This window comes from Protomyctophum parallelum, assembly GCF_964188405.1.
Source record: "Protomyctophum parallelum genome assembly, chromosome: 22".
Taxonomy (NCBI): domain Eukaryota; kingdom Metazoa; phylum Chordata; class Actinopteri; order Myctophiformes; family Myctophidae; genus Protomyctophum; species Protomyctophum parallelum.
Genome location: NC_139714.1, coordinates 9,441,355 through 9,456,240, shown reverse-complemented (window position 1 = coordinate 9,456,240; position 14,886 = coordinate 9,441,355). Strand labels below are relative to the sequence as shown.

Sequence of the window (14,886 nt, the reverse complement as noted above, 5' to 3'; positions counted from 1 at the left end):
AGGATGGAGAAGACATTTTTAGAATCTGATCTCAGGTCAGAATGGGTTAACTCCTTACTCCACCACCTTTCTCTGTTCACAGGAAGGTGCAACATGTGAGGAAACAGCTGGTCAGTATGTCCAGTCAGCTGATCAGCATGGAGAAGGAGGTCTCCATGGTGATGGAGAGAGTCATCAAGGTGATGCACGTCACCTGGTCACCACACTAAACACCAGCCTTCATCATTATAAAAGGCTTTTTTCAGCTCCACATTCAAAGTTTCAAACATCAATATTGTGCGTGTGTGTGTATAGTAGAATAGGATCGAATAGACGTGAGGACCATTTTCCTGGTCCCCCCCCCCAAAAAAAGGGTTGTTTTATCGTTAAAACGTTTTTTAGTTTTTAGATTTAGGCTTACAATTAAATTGTAATCTGCTATTGTTCGGCTATATTCAATGCCTAAAATGTTTAGTAATGCAAACGTGTGTGTGTGTGTGTGTGTGTGTGTGTGTGTGTGTGTGTGTGTGTGTGTGTGTGTGTGCGCAGCTCCAGGAGCAGCTCCCTCAGAAGGTCATGCCGCTGGCTTCCAGCGGGATCAAACCACAGGCGTACCTGAGTCAGAACACACTGGTGGAGATGACCCTGGGGTGAGCACACCGCCTGAAGGCCAATGACATCCAGCTAGGCCACATGTTCTACTTAGTTTTCCTGTAAAGAAGATGTTGTGCCAGGGAGGGACCCTCACCCCTGTAAGAGAGGATTTATCAACATCAGTGTTTGAGTCCTCCCTATTTATCAGTACAGTCAGTGACGCATAGTGGTGAAAGAAGTACTCCGCTTTAACCCATTCTGACCTGAGATCAGATTAAAGAAATGTCTATTACATCCTGACAGTTTCATTATTAACCCATTCTGACCTGAGATCAGATTTAAAAAAATGTCAGTCGTTCTTCGATTTTTCAAAAATAGCAGACCTACAAGCTCGTAGCGCGCCACTCGGTGGCGCGCTATGAGCTTGTAGATCTGCTATTTTTCAATAGCTAAAGCATGACATGATGCTAACACCAAAATGGGTGCCCGGTCAGAATGGGTTAAGATGTAAAAGTAACAATTCCACAATGTAGCAATATTTTCCTGCATTAAAAAATGTACTTCAGTTAAAGTACAAAAAGTATTGGTATCAAAATACACTGCAATTAAAGTTCATGGTTTTTTTAAATCTTTAAGAGGAGCTGACATGTTTCGCTGTTTTAGGATGAAGAAACTGAAGGAGGAAATGGAGGGTGTGGTCAAAGAGCTGGCAGAGAACAACCACTTCTTAGAAAGGTGAGACACCAGAACACTTCAACCCTTATATACCAGTAAGACTGGTGCTTTTCCATGGGGGTCAGATCAACATATGGAATGAATTCTGTACTGGCTTGTCTTGAGTGTACAGGGTTTGATGAGGTCAGATCAACATATGGAATGCCAGAACAGGAAGGACAGTTGGGGAGGGATCAACATTTGGAATGTCAGTACAGGTCAGCTCCATATATGGAGAACTATGGGTTTGAAGTTTGAGGTCAGATGTAGAGTTGCTGGCCAGCTCCATATATGCAGATCTAGGTGATGATCCAGTCTTTTCCATGTATGGTTATCCAGGGTAAGATGAGGTCAGTGTCATGATCTTCATATATGGAGATGACCATATATGGTGGCGTGACGTGTCACGATATATATGGAGGCGAGATGTCACAAGGCATGACCATTTATGGAGGTGTGATGTCACGAGGCGTGACCATATATGGAGGTGTGATGTGACACACGGAAATTTAGGTTTTCATAGTAAATGTGACCAACCAGCCATTCGCAACCTGTGACACACCAGTACACCTCTGACTGGGTGCGCACGGCCACTCCACTCCTGTACGCATTTTATTTAGAAAATAACTCTCTCATTATCATTGAAATGTATTGACCAGACATCCTGCTGTGGTTCGCGCACACAGAACGCAAGAGACACTTTTTGGGTGGGTTGACATCGTTGGACCTAAAGCGTATATACCAGCAATCGACAATTCTCTAAAATGCATTGGTTAAAATACTATTGAACATTTTCACCAAGAATGCCATGCCCAAAGTATAGTGACAGTAGAAAGTAGTTCAAATCGGAAACACATCGGCCGATACCGATATCAGGGGGGGGGAGTCAAATAACCCATTCTGACCTGAGATCAGATTCATACGAGTTTTCCACTGGAAACACAAAGGTCTGATGAACCCATTCTGACCTGAGATCAGATTATAAAAATGTCAGTCGTTCTTCGATTTTTCAAAAATAGCAGACCTACAAGCTCGTATCGCGCCACTCGGTGGCACGATATGAGCTTGTAGATCTGCTATTTTTCAATAGCTAAAGCATAACGTGATGCTAATACCAAAATGGGTTCCCGTTCAGAATGGGATAATGGCAGATATATCGGTCAGGCTATAGACATAGTCGTAATTTTAACTGTTGCCTTTGGTTCATCTTCAGATTTGGCACACTGACGCTGGAAGGAGGGCTGAGAAACGTGGACAGAATCTGAGACAAAAGTGTCTCCGTCTGTCTCCTTTCTGCACTGCACAGAGACTGCCAGTGATGTGTAATGTACATAACTGTATGCTGTGTCTTCATCTTTGTAAATACTGTGTTCAAAATGTAAGATGTTTTTTCCTTTCTTTTTTTATCTGCTGGAATTTTCCTGATTATGTCATGTATAATTTGGTCAGTAATCAAAACACAAAAGATGAAGTTCATCATTTTCACCTAATTGTTGACGAAGGAATATTTTTCGCGCATAGATGCCGAGACTAAATCAAAAAACACATGCCAGAACCTGGGTGAACATTCCAATGAAAGCCCCATCCAGATGTTAAAAATGTATTTGATTCAAATGGAAACGAATGGATCTTGTACACTCTCAGAGATATGGGGGACCTTGAAATTAAAAGGTTTTGAGAACCACTGTTCTAACCCATCAGTGGTTGGACGTATAGTGGACGTCGGAAATCTGCTGGACCATCATTCACTATACAGCTAGCCTATAATGGAATGTGGGCTCCATGAGACCACGCACCTACCTTATTTATGAACGTCATGTCATGGTGGGCGCTGGCCTTCCCCTAAACTGGTGTTCTGGTGAGTTGCAATGACTAAATGCAATGACTGGGCTAACACTGGTCGTAAATAACTTCTGAATTTTAAAGAATAACTGCATCGCAGAGACCAAGGGGGGGGGGGGGGTTTATGCAAAGACTTCAGTAGGTCTGCCAATTATTTTTTTGGAGTAAATCTATCGATTATACTTTTAATTATTGAGAAGCGTGATTTATTTTAATATATATATATATATATATAGATATGTATATATGTATGTATATTTATATATATATACATATATTATATTGGCTGAAATTGGCAACCCACCTGAAAATGTATTTTATGTTTGTTATAGAGACAGTGAGACCTCTGTTACTGAACAAACACTATAGCAATTGTTTTAACTCATTCTTGGCGGGAACCCATTTTGGTGTTTTAACATTATGTTACACTTTAGCTATTGGAAAATAGCAGATCTACAAGCTCATAGCGCGACACAGAGTGCAGCGCTACGAGCTTGTGGGTCTGCTATTTAAGAGTTAAATAAGTTTTTAACTCAAATCTTTGCTTCTGGGGGTGTCCCTGGAACAACATATTTTCAAATGGGCCAATTACATATAATTGTTTGTATGGGTTTAGCATTGAATTGTCCTTTTTGAGCCAGAGCACCCCAGCTGCTCCTCTGGTGCTGTTCAGTAGTTGGCCACTGCTCCTAATCATTAGGATGAGTTCAATAATGCACAGTACTTGGCCAACACCCATAACAACAACTAAAGGAAACTGAAAAGATAAATGACATGTTGTTACCGATAGCAGTGGTTCTCAAATTAGTCTGCGGACCCCCAGTTGAAAAGAAAATGTCAGAGACCCCCATAAGAGAAGATATTACAGCTATAGCAGTGATTCTCAAACATTTTAACTTCAAGGACCCTCCAATTTGATATGCATTTGATCAGATCACTGAACCCCATTTGATGGCGGGGCCCCCAATCTGTAAAATCACCAGTGTTCATTTAACTCTGAGAGTGTAATTGGAAATCGGTCCATTTGGTTGCATTTGTACACTGAGTTACAGACCCATAAGGTCCCATTCGGTGCCTAACTATCAATCATTTGGCTGGGAAAAACATTCGCAGTTGACATTATTTGTAATTGAAATTCTGTCTACAGTCACTGTTAAAACTTTTTGCCTATTTTTTATTTCGAATAAGTGCTAAAGTGTCGTATGTCATTGTATATAGACAGTACACCAGGCCTTTGCTGTATTCATTAGTAGCACACATCTTCCAGGTGGATCTGCTCTGGTGCAACAGCTTACGTGTGAATTCTGAACAAGCTAGTTGAAATCTGCCGATTGCACAAGTCCATCATTGTGTTTCCTTCCTGTATAGACATTTCTCCGATTCTGTTTATAACGTGCGTTTCCATGACATGTAAATAAATATTAAATCTTATCCGAGGTCCGGGAGGACATGAGCGTTGGATGAGTGCAGTGCTTGCAAACGCGATCTCAACGCTGCAGTTCTCGTCAACGACCCAGCAGGTGGTGCCACTGCTAATTTGTCCATGACCTGTGGACCATCCCCTTCCTCTCACCCACTTTTATGTTCTGTCAGCGTATCTCTCTCTCTCTCCCTCCATTTGCCGCCTTCTCCCGGCCTGCAGTGATTTCAGGAGCGCTTAGCAACAGACCTGTTGGACAATCACGCCCTCTCCTCGCTGTGGTTGCCATGGAGATGTGCTGCGACAGCATCCCATCAGCATAGGAGCAGTAATTATAATATTATGATGCAACCTTGCGACCCCCTTTTATAGTGTATGACGTTGGCAATACAAAAGCAATTTGTATTGCCAACGCTAGCCCCTCCTATATACAGCTATTTTGTGTAGATTCTCGTTTTACACAAACATTAAATTCCCATTGACAATGACAAGCAAATCGACTATTCTTGTCCTATACAAAGATTATTGCCAAAATAAATTCCCATTGACGATGACAATTATTGTTCATAGGAAATCTTTCGAAGCTTGATTTATTTTAGGTCTAGACACACATACAACTTTTTGTTATGTATTGATTTATTTCACATTGCATTCATGTTTAATATGTCACATGAGTCATGACTCTCACGTCATTAAAATTATATGCGGACCCACTTGCAATATCCTCACGGTCCGCCAGTGGACCCCGACCCACAGGTTGAGAGAACTTTGAGAAATGCTGCTGTGCTGTAGCATTTCCTCTGGTCCAGCCGTGCCCGTGGTCCAGGCAGGGCTGAGCCAGCGGTAGTATTCCGAGTCTAAACTGCATGTGTAGTCATTTATTTATTTCGCTATCCAGTGAAACAAGTGCAGTTGAGTTGTATGATGTTGAAAGACTATTATCCGCGGTGGGAAACGTCTCAGACGTCAGAAAACCCACCTTTTGTATACAATACACTTTTTATCCAGAAGATAAAATAATGTCTGCCAGAAGGATACTATTTTATTTACTCAAGTGCGCCACCTACAGAGCTGATCAATGCTATTTTCAATAGACCAGGCGGTGCACTTATTTGGCGGACATATTTTTATAGTGGCCAAATAATGCATTTGACACCAAAGGTGGGGATCTGGGACGTTTCCCACAGCAGAGAATAGTTTTTCCACGTCATAAAACTGCCTTTGTTTCCGTGAATAACTAAATGATTTTTCATCGTTTTTACTAAAGTGGTTGGACAATGGCACGTTTAGACGTTTCTGTCGATGGGAACAAGAACAACACTGCTCCTGGCAGAGCGGTGACTCCAGTTTAAGGTGATAGCTTATCACCGCGGTCACCCGGTGTAGTTTTTAAGTGACTACAACATGACGTCATTCGCCGCGGTTAGACATTTTTTATGTTTTTCACTAAAAATGAAAGCCTGGTACCGAGGCTACTGTCAGACAGTCCTTTCACTCTGGAGCTATCACCCCGTTCACTGATTGGTCTAGATTTGCAGGCACGGGTTTTTTGCATCTGAACCGGCTGATGGCACCTTATGAAGGTGACGGTGATAGGTGAAGGAGGTGATAACTTATCACCTAAAACCGGTGTATGTATGAGCCTTTTTCCGGACCAGAGCCTGATGACCGTTAGGAGCACGGAGCAGTGTGACATCTTGTGTGCTGCAGCTGTGTAACATCATCTCGTGTAGAAGAAGCCTAGAAGGATGAGGAGGAGGAGGTTGTTGACTTGGCCGCTCATGTGAAGGAAAATCATCATGCCTAGAATGACGGACCTTCAGTGACTGAGGAGGAAAACGTCAATAACGCAGACAGAAGATAATGAACGAAATGCAATCTATATTTTGAGAACAGGTGCGTGAGTTTGTATTTGTCCCTCGTTAAAAAGCATCGCTTATAGTAGTGTGTGACTTATTAGGCCTGATTCAGTTATAGTAGCCTATATATATTTAATTATATTTTGTTATTGTAATTGAGCACATTAAACCAATGCTTTAGGATGTTTATTTCTCAAAACAAATTATGGAATAAATCCTAGAGCAAGCCTACATTTACGGCGTGAATTCCTAGTTGATATTTGAGCTACAAATTACAATAACTGATTAGTAGAAGTCACAGAGTAGGCCTTAACGCCAAAATAGAATGAAAGATGATTGATTGCCTAGCTATACTAGCCCTATCGTTAGCCTATCAGAATTCAGACCAATCCACAGTAGGCCACTAATTGGCATCTGACGATTACAAAACTACGAATTAATTTCGAGGAAAATGTGCCATCTTTTCAGTCTACTACAGGGCTAACTGGGAAGTCCGCAAAACGTATTCCCATTGCACGCTTTCTCATGAAAGTAGAAGATTGCATGCACAATCCTTATTTATTTATTGATTTATTTATTTTAGCCAGTAGCCTATTTGAAAAAATACAGTAACACTAACATGACAGCAAAGGTCAGGTTTAGCCCTGCACAGTGTTGCTCACAAGCAAACAGATTGTTGACATAAGGCTGTCACAGCTTTGTTGGGTTGCCATAGTGTTTACCACACCGAGACATTATAGGATAAACCACTGCTTCTCAAAGTGGGGTCCGGCCCGGGACCCCCCATGAGGTCCCCAGCAATATAGTTTAATAAAGCCCACAATCAGTTTAACCACTTAAAACCCTACTTTACACTTTGGCTATTAAAAAAAAAAAAAAAATCTACAAGGCCATGGGACATGTTGCATGCTTGTAGATCGGCTACTTTTTTTTAAAGATTTCCAAAAAATCTGTAATCTAGAAATGTTCTAACAAAACTCTTGGGGGTCTCTCTCGTATTCTCAGATGGGGGGTCCGTGGCATAAAAAGGTTTGAGAACCATTGATGTATAAACTAATATAAAGCATTGGTTGGTTTTTATTTGTTGTCATTGGTGACATAAAAAAAGAGCTCAGATCACTTTCCATTCCAACACAGTCAATCAATACAATGCATCAGAACCACTCTAAGCTACTGCACCCGGAAAGCATGGGAACGGACGAGGATTGCTGTGAAAAAGAGGCTTGACCCCATAGCCTGAAGGGACCTTCTTGCTCTAATTGGATAAGATGATTGTCATAGCAGCAGCAGGTGCTTGCTACGGGGGAATACAGAAGCACCACCAGTAGAGTAAACGTGACAACCTCCCATGTGAATGGCTCCACATCATTACTAGCCTCCTCAGAGAGAGAGAGAGAGAAGCAGCAACCAGGGTCTCTCATTCATTGCCTCTCTGTGGAGTCGGCGCTAATGAAATCATCTGTTGTCAGCATTCCTGCTGGGTTGGATGGACATGAGCGCGCGTGTGGACCAGTGGCTTGTCCATCACTACAGAGGCTGTGAGTTCGATTCCACCGCGGTGCATCCGGCTTTGTAGAGCATCACTACCCAAACACAATTGGCCCGTGTCCGGGGGGGTGGGAAGCCGTGCAGGGAGGGTGATATCGCTGCGTGTATTCCTAGTACTACGTGCTGGGGCGGCACCTGACACCGGGGAGTGTTGGGCGGGAGGAGTAGCACGGAGGCTCTATGTCCTCCCTGTCAGGGCAGTCAGTTGGATATAACAGCAGTGACAACACACAGGAATGTGTGTGGGGAGGAATTAATTGGCAAAAAAGGACTAAAATCGGAGAGAAAAGGGGGTAAAAAGCTTGCACAAAATTCAAGGGACATTTTTCATCTTGGACCACTTCATGAAAAGCTACAGCTCTCTATATATATAACCACAATTGGTATGAGTTAGGCCTATAACATTATGTACCATAGAGATTGGACAAAATAACATTATTAATTTACACTGCACATCTGCGTTCATTTGAAGGATCTCTGCTAGTATGGAATTCTGACTGTAAATCTGATATGCCCATGTAAAAAAGGACTTATGTAGCCGAGTGGTTCTCAAAAGCTTCCATGTCAAGTACCCCAGAAATTAGCATGAATTTGGCCGTTAGATCTTTTCAAGATTTGTTATAGCTGATGATGTAGCCTAGTCTATATAAGAGGCCTGTAGGAGTTAATCTCTCAAGACAGATCCTCCAATATACAAAACGATTTTTTTAAATTGCGACCTCAGGTCGCATTTACTAACAAACCCTTAGATCTCCATATATGGATATGGAATTATGGATATATGTCAGAACCTGTTCTGACATTCCATACGTTGATCCTTCCCCATCCATCCTTCCTCTTCGATGTCTCCCTTTTGACTGATACCTGTCCATTTAAACTCTAGACGGGCCTGCCCCAAAGTTATTAGTGCAGCCGCGCCCGGCAGCCGCCGGAGAACTAGAGTTCTCAACAGGCCCCGAAAATTAAGGCCACTTCACTGATGCTGAAAATGAAATAACAAACCTTTCACTTCATTGAGTTTCTAACCGGCATGATCCATGTGTTTGAACGTGTCTCCGCAGCCGGTTCCAGCCATGGTGTACGCACATTCAACGGATCCCCGCGGCGTCAATCCCTCCCTGCACTCCCTCCCGGCCTTCACATATCTGACGTCCTTTAACTTCTCCGAGAGGGACAACTCAACGGTCCAGGCCGGCTCACACTCGCCGACGCTTCTCTGCGACCACGATGCCGAGCCGTCCAGGAGCCAGCGGAACGGGACCCTGGCCTCTTTTGAGCTCACATCAGGCGAGTAGCGCTGTCACGATTCAATCACACAAATAGTTATGATTAATGATCTAACCCATTCTGACCTGAGATCAGATTCATACGAGGTTTTCCACTGGACACACACTGGTCTGATTAACCCATTCTGACCTGAGATCAGATTCTAAAAATGTCAGTCGTTCTTCGATTTTTCAAAAAATAGCAGACCTACAAGCTCGTATCGCGCCACTCGGTGGCGCGATATGAGCTTGTAGATCTGCTATTTTTCAATAGCTAAAGCACAACATGATGCCAACACCAAAATGGGTGTGTTTTTGACATTGGAAATTGGAACATTACGAATATGAATAGCAATTCTGTTTAGACTTTTAGGCCCTAGCCGCACCAATGATTCGACATGCAACTCCTTACACCAAACGGTTGCGTGAAACCATTATCCCCAATGGCAGTTGCAAGGTGTTACATTGGTGAGACATGTCCTTATAACTGTTTTGTCGCAAGGAGTTGCATTGGTGCGGTTAGGGCAGAGGCTTCATAATAAAAACAGCAAGAAGGTCCTGGTTTTCGATTCCCGCTGGGGACGCTGTGGGCGCTTTCTCTCCTCCGCGTCATCAGTGCCCATACTCGAGGCGGGGTTGGCGAAAGGGCCTTTCTGTGTGGAGTTCTCCCCGTGTCCCCTAGGTACTAGGTACCCTCACAAAAAACATGCAGTAATCCTGGTCTCTAAACTACCACCCCCTGGCCAGCCGGGGCGCCTGATGGAGGGGAATGGAACTGGTCGGAATAACGTGTTCCTTCCACGCGCTACGTCCGGCCGGGGAAACTCCCTCCTGTCAGATGAAAAGAAGCAGCTTGGACTCCTCATGCATAGAAGGAAGCATGAGGTCGGTCCGCTGCCCCCCCCCCCCCCCCCCCCAGGTTGGGGGGGGGGGGGGGGGGCAGCACCCAGGATTACATTAGATAATTGACACTGGGTGAAAAAATGGGTTGCAAAATCGTGGGATAAAAAATATAAAAAATAAATAAAAACGTGCACAGTACAGATACTGTATGACAAATGACAACTTAAATAATACCAAGAAATAATAAATAGCTGACCTACAAGCTTACATCGCGTCACTTCATGACGCGTTGTAAGCTTGTAGATCTGCTATTTGTGCATTTTCTTTTAGGCATGACCCTTTATTCAACATGGACGCGATTATGACGTTCATGACAAAATAATTGCGATTAGACGATTATGTAATTATAATAGGCCTGGGCCGTGGCTCAGTGGTCCAGGCACCGTGGCTGGTAAGCTAGCTTTACAGCGTGTCACGGGTTCGAATCCCGATCACGATGAACTTTGCGTCTCCCCCCCCACCCCCCCCCCCCCCCCATCTCTCTCTTTCCTGTCTTATCTACTGTAATCTGTCAAATATACTGTAATCTGTCAAATAACCCATTCTGACCGGGCACCCATTTTGGTGTTAGCATCATGTCATGCTTTAGCTATTGAAAAATAGCAGATCTACAAGCTCATATCGCGCCACCGAGTGGCGCGATACGAGCTTGTAGGTCTGCTATTTTTGAATAATCGAAGAACGACTGACATTTTTTAGAATCTGATCTCAGGTCAGAATGGGTTAATCAGACCCAGTGTGTGTCCGGCGGAAACCTCGTATGAATCTGATCTCAGGTCAGAATGGGATAAAGAAGATAAAAAAAGACTTGTGACAACAACCCCCCCACAGGCGAGGTGGCCGTCCTGGGCCTGGTGTTCGGGGTGCTGTGGCTGGTGTCCATCCTGGGGAACGCCCTGGTGTGCCTGGTGATCCACCGGAGCCGGAGGACCCAGTCCACCACCAACTACTTCGTGGTGTCCATGGCGTGCGCCGACCTGCTGCTGAGCCTGGGCTGCGCGCCCTTCGTGCTGCTGCAGGTCACGGCGGGCCGCTGGCCTCTGAGCACCGCCGCCTGCAAGGCCGTGCGCTACCTCCAGCACCTGTGTCCCGGCGTGCAGGTATGTACAGGGGGCTGTGGGCAGACTGCACGTTTTAGAGTTGACCGTCGACTCCCTTCAGGACGGGGAAAACCCCCTCTTTGGTGTTCTAAGCATTATGTTATACTTAAAGGTGTAGTGAAACGGAAATGGTGAACAACATGAAAATGGTGTTTCAACATGAAACACCGGTCTGAAGTTTCTGAACCATCAGGCGATGGGACGGTGGCTGATGCTATGTGCAACAGCGTGGTGTGTGTTTGTTTATAAATCATAATGGTCGGCCAGCTGTACCAGTTCACTGTTATGCGGCTTATTTCTACGCTATAATGTTTTCAGATACATATTTCAGCGTGATGATTAAGTTGAAAGCGAGTAATACACTGTCTGGATGTTATCTGGAATGGAAATAAAAACGGAGTATTCTGTAATCAATAGCAGCTGTGCTGGATGGATGCGCAAATATGGGGAATTAAACGGGTGAGCATCATTGTTATTGGCTTTTATCGATGTCTATCTCTACACGTCATCACGCAGCACGTTTTCGTTTTAATAAATAAATAATGCAATCGTTTTTATGGACCTTTGATATAAAAACACACAGAAATGAGAATTTAAAAAAAAAAATTGCATCCATTGTTAGGTATGGCCATAGGATGACCACGGATATGGTCTAAAAGTGTGAAAAACGTCTTTTTCATTTCACTACACCTTTAAGCTATTGGAAAAATAGCAGATCTACAAGCTTCTGTGGGGGGGTCCCTGGAACAACATATTTTGAGATTGGTCTGTGGTCAAATACATATCATTCTGGGGGTCCTTGACATGAAATAGTTTGAGAACCGCCGATATAGAAACATGAGGTTTTTCAAAAAACTGTCATGATTTAGAAGACATTTTGTAGAATCTGGTCTCAGTCCTAAATGGGTTAACTGTCGCACAAATGATTTGCGATTAGCAATTTAATTGTGTTTTTTTTGCTTTCTTTTTGCGTTGAACATTGGAACATTACAATTTGTATTTCTGTTTGCCTTACAGGCTTCGTAATCACAAATTGCACGGGGCAGATATGACAAATACCTTAAATATATAAAGAAATAACTGACACATTTAATACTGAATTTCAAAGTAATTTTCAACATGGAAACAATTGATGGTTATGCAAAACATAATTATCCCATTCTGACCGGGCACCCATTTTGGTGTCAGCATCATGTTATGCTTTATCTATTGAAAAATAGCAGATCTACAAGCTCATATCGCGCCACCGAGTGGCGCGATACGAGCTTGTAGGTCTGCTATTTTTGAAAAATCGAAGAACGACTGACATTTTTTAGAATCTGATCTCAGGTCAGAATGGGTTAATCAGACCAGTGTGTGTCCAGTAGAAAACCTCGTATGAATCTGATCTCAGGTCAGAATGGGTTATTCATGGCTTATCTCAAATAATTGCGATTGGGGCGATGATGTAATAACTGTGCCAGGCCTACTGTACGCGCAGGTGTACGTTCTGCTCTCCATCTGCGTGGACCGCTTCTACACCATCGTCTACCCGCTGAGCTTCAAGGTGTCCCGGGAGAAAGCCAAGAGGATGATCACGGCCTCCTGGCTGCTGGACGCGGCCTTCGTCTCCCCCTGCCTCTTCTTCTACGGCTCCTCGTCCATGGACGCCGCCGGCCACTGCCACTTCTTCCTCCCCAACAGCTGGGGCGGCATGTCGTACGCCGCCGCCCACTTCCTCCTGGGCTTCCTGGCGCCGGCGGTGCTGGTGGCGTCCTTCTACCAGCGCGTGGTCCGCTACATCTGGAGGATCAGCGGCGACGGCCGCACGGTGCGGCGCACCATGAACATCGTGCCCCGGACTAAGGTGAAGACCATCAAGATGTTCCTCATGCTCAACTCGGTGTTCCTGCTCACCTGGACGCCGTTCTACGTGGCCCAGCTGTGGCATCCCAGCGAGGCCGACGGCCCCAGCAGGCGGGTGGCGCTGTTCTTCACCGCCGTCTCGTGGATCTCCTTCAGCTCCACGGCGTCGAAGCCCACGCTGTACTCCGTGTACAACGCGAACTTCAGACGGGGCATGAGGGAGACGTTCTGCATGTCGTCCATGAAGTGCTACCGGAGCAACGCCTACACCATCACGGCCAGCTCGCGGATGGCCAAGAAGAACTACGTCGGGGTGGTCGATGTTCCCGTGTCGTCGGCAAAGACCGTGACAAAGGACTCGGTTTATGACACTTTCGACCGAGAAGCAAAGGAAAAGAAACTAGCCTGGCCAATCAACGCCAATCCTCCTAATACTTTTGTGTAGACCCGAGGGCGAGTTTGTGAAACTGTGAAAGGAAAAAAAGAGACATTCTGGTGACACTTTTTTAAACCTTGGGGTATTTGTGCCCTACATTCAGTCGCAACTTAGAGCAAAGAGCTAAAATAAGAAAAACTTAATTAAGGTCCCTGCACAGAGCGCGTTTTTTCGGTTTTCCGAAAAATGCGTCCAGTGTGCAACCAACTTTTTAGTGTCTTGTTTTGTCTAAACTCTTATGTTTGACCACCAGCCGAATCTTGAATGTGTGTGTGTTTAATGTGCGTCGCAGTTCAATGGATTTCTCAGGTAGTGCAGTATACCGTACCGTCTGTTGTTATTCCCGGACCGTCAAGATAAGGAGAGCATTCGAGGAAGATTGTAGAGGGAGTTCATTCTGTAATGTTTGTCACACTCGCTCGTGTAATTCCTGTGATTCCCATTTTTAAGCGAGGGCTAAACCCCATTCAGGTTAGAGAGCTGACACCTGCACATCGAGGTCAGCTCCCTGAAAAGGACTGTCTGGCAGCCATGGTCTCACCCTTTAGAAATGCTAACAGTACGTTGTGCAAAAAGGACATTGTTAATGTCATTGTGTGATGATACACTTGTGAGACGTCTTGTGTGTGTTCTGTCAACTGTGATTTCAAGACCCATGCTTTCTATAGAAGAAGCAACAATAAAATCTATTCAAATAGCTACAATTCCTAAGTATTACATTACAATAGATGTATTAATGTTGATTTAACCCATTTTGGGCGGGAACCCCTTTTGGTGTTAGCATTATGTTACGCTTTAGCTATTGAAAAATAGCAGATCTACAAGCTCATAGCGCGCCACCGAGTGGTGCGCTACGAGCTTGTAGGTCTGCTATTTAAAAAAAATCGAAGAACGACTGACATAGAAACATAGCTTTTTCAGAAAACTGTCAGGATGTAGAAGACATTTTCGGAATCTGATCTCAGGTCAGAATGGGTCCCAGAACCTGGTGGTCTGCTTAAAGGTTCATCTGTGAATATACTGTATCCAGGTGGGTGGTTAAGGGGGAATACCCCTCATTTTCAACATTGAACTAAGTCATATATATACCTTAGAATATACCTTAGGCCCCTTCTGTGATCACATGACCCCAAGTTCTCCAGTTTTAGGGTACACGGAAGGGGGGGGGGGGGGGGGGGGGGGTACTCATTTTTATTATTTCCACACAACTAAGGTATATTAATGACATAGTTCAATGTTGAAAATGAATGGAATTCTCCTTTAAAGCGCGTGTAGGGCTAATAATTGCAATTAACGATTCAATTGCGTTTTTGGCATTGAACATTGACATATTTAATTATTGTATTATTGTACATATTGAAAATATTCAAACTAAAAAGCG

The 14,886-nt window shown here is 44.1% G+C and overlaps 2 protein-coding genes across 2 annotated transcripts in view; both read left to right on the top strand.

Annotated features, from left to right (window-relative positions):
* The window catches only part of tbk1 (TANK-binding kinase 1), a 31,770-nt gene extending 28,536 nt beyond the window's left edge, over positions 1–3,234 (top strand). Inside the window, exons 18-21 of the mRNA XM_083757885.1 lie at positions 83–179; positions 529–629; positions 1,237–1,308; positions 2,501–3,234. Coding sequence (XP_083614011.1) covers positions 83–179; positions 529–629; positions 1,237–1,308; positions 2,501–2,552 — 322 coding nt within the window. The 3' untranslated portion in view covers positions 2,553–3,234. The remainder of the gene's footprint in view (positions 1–82; positions 180–528; positions 630–1,236; positions 1,309–2,500) is intronic.
* A 5,759-nt stretch (positions 3,235–8,993) lies between these two features.
* gpr19 (G protein-coupled receptor 19) lies at positions 8,994–14,154 on the top strand (the record flags this gene model as incomplete). Its single annotated transcript, XM_083758037.1, has 3 exons — positions 8,994–9,243; positions 10,956–11,224; positions 12,705–14,154. The coding sequence occupies 3 exons, from the start codon at positions 8,994–8,996 to the stop codon at positions 13,512–13,514; spliced, it is 1,329 nt and encodes a 442-aa protein (XP_083614163.1). The 3' UTR covers positions 13,515–14,154.
* Positions 14,155–14,886: the final 732 nt, after the last annotated feature.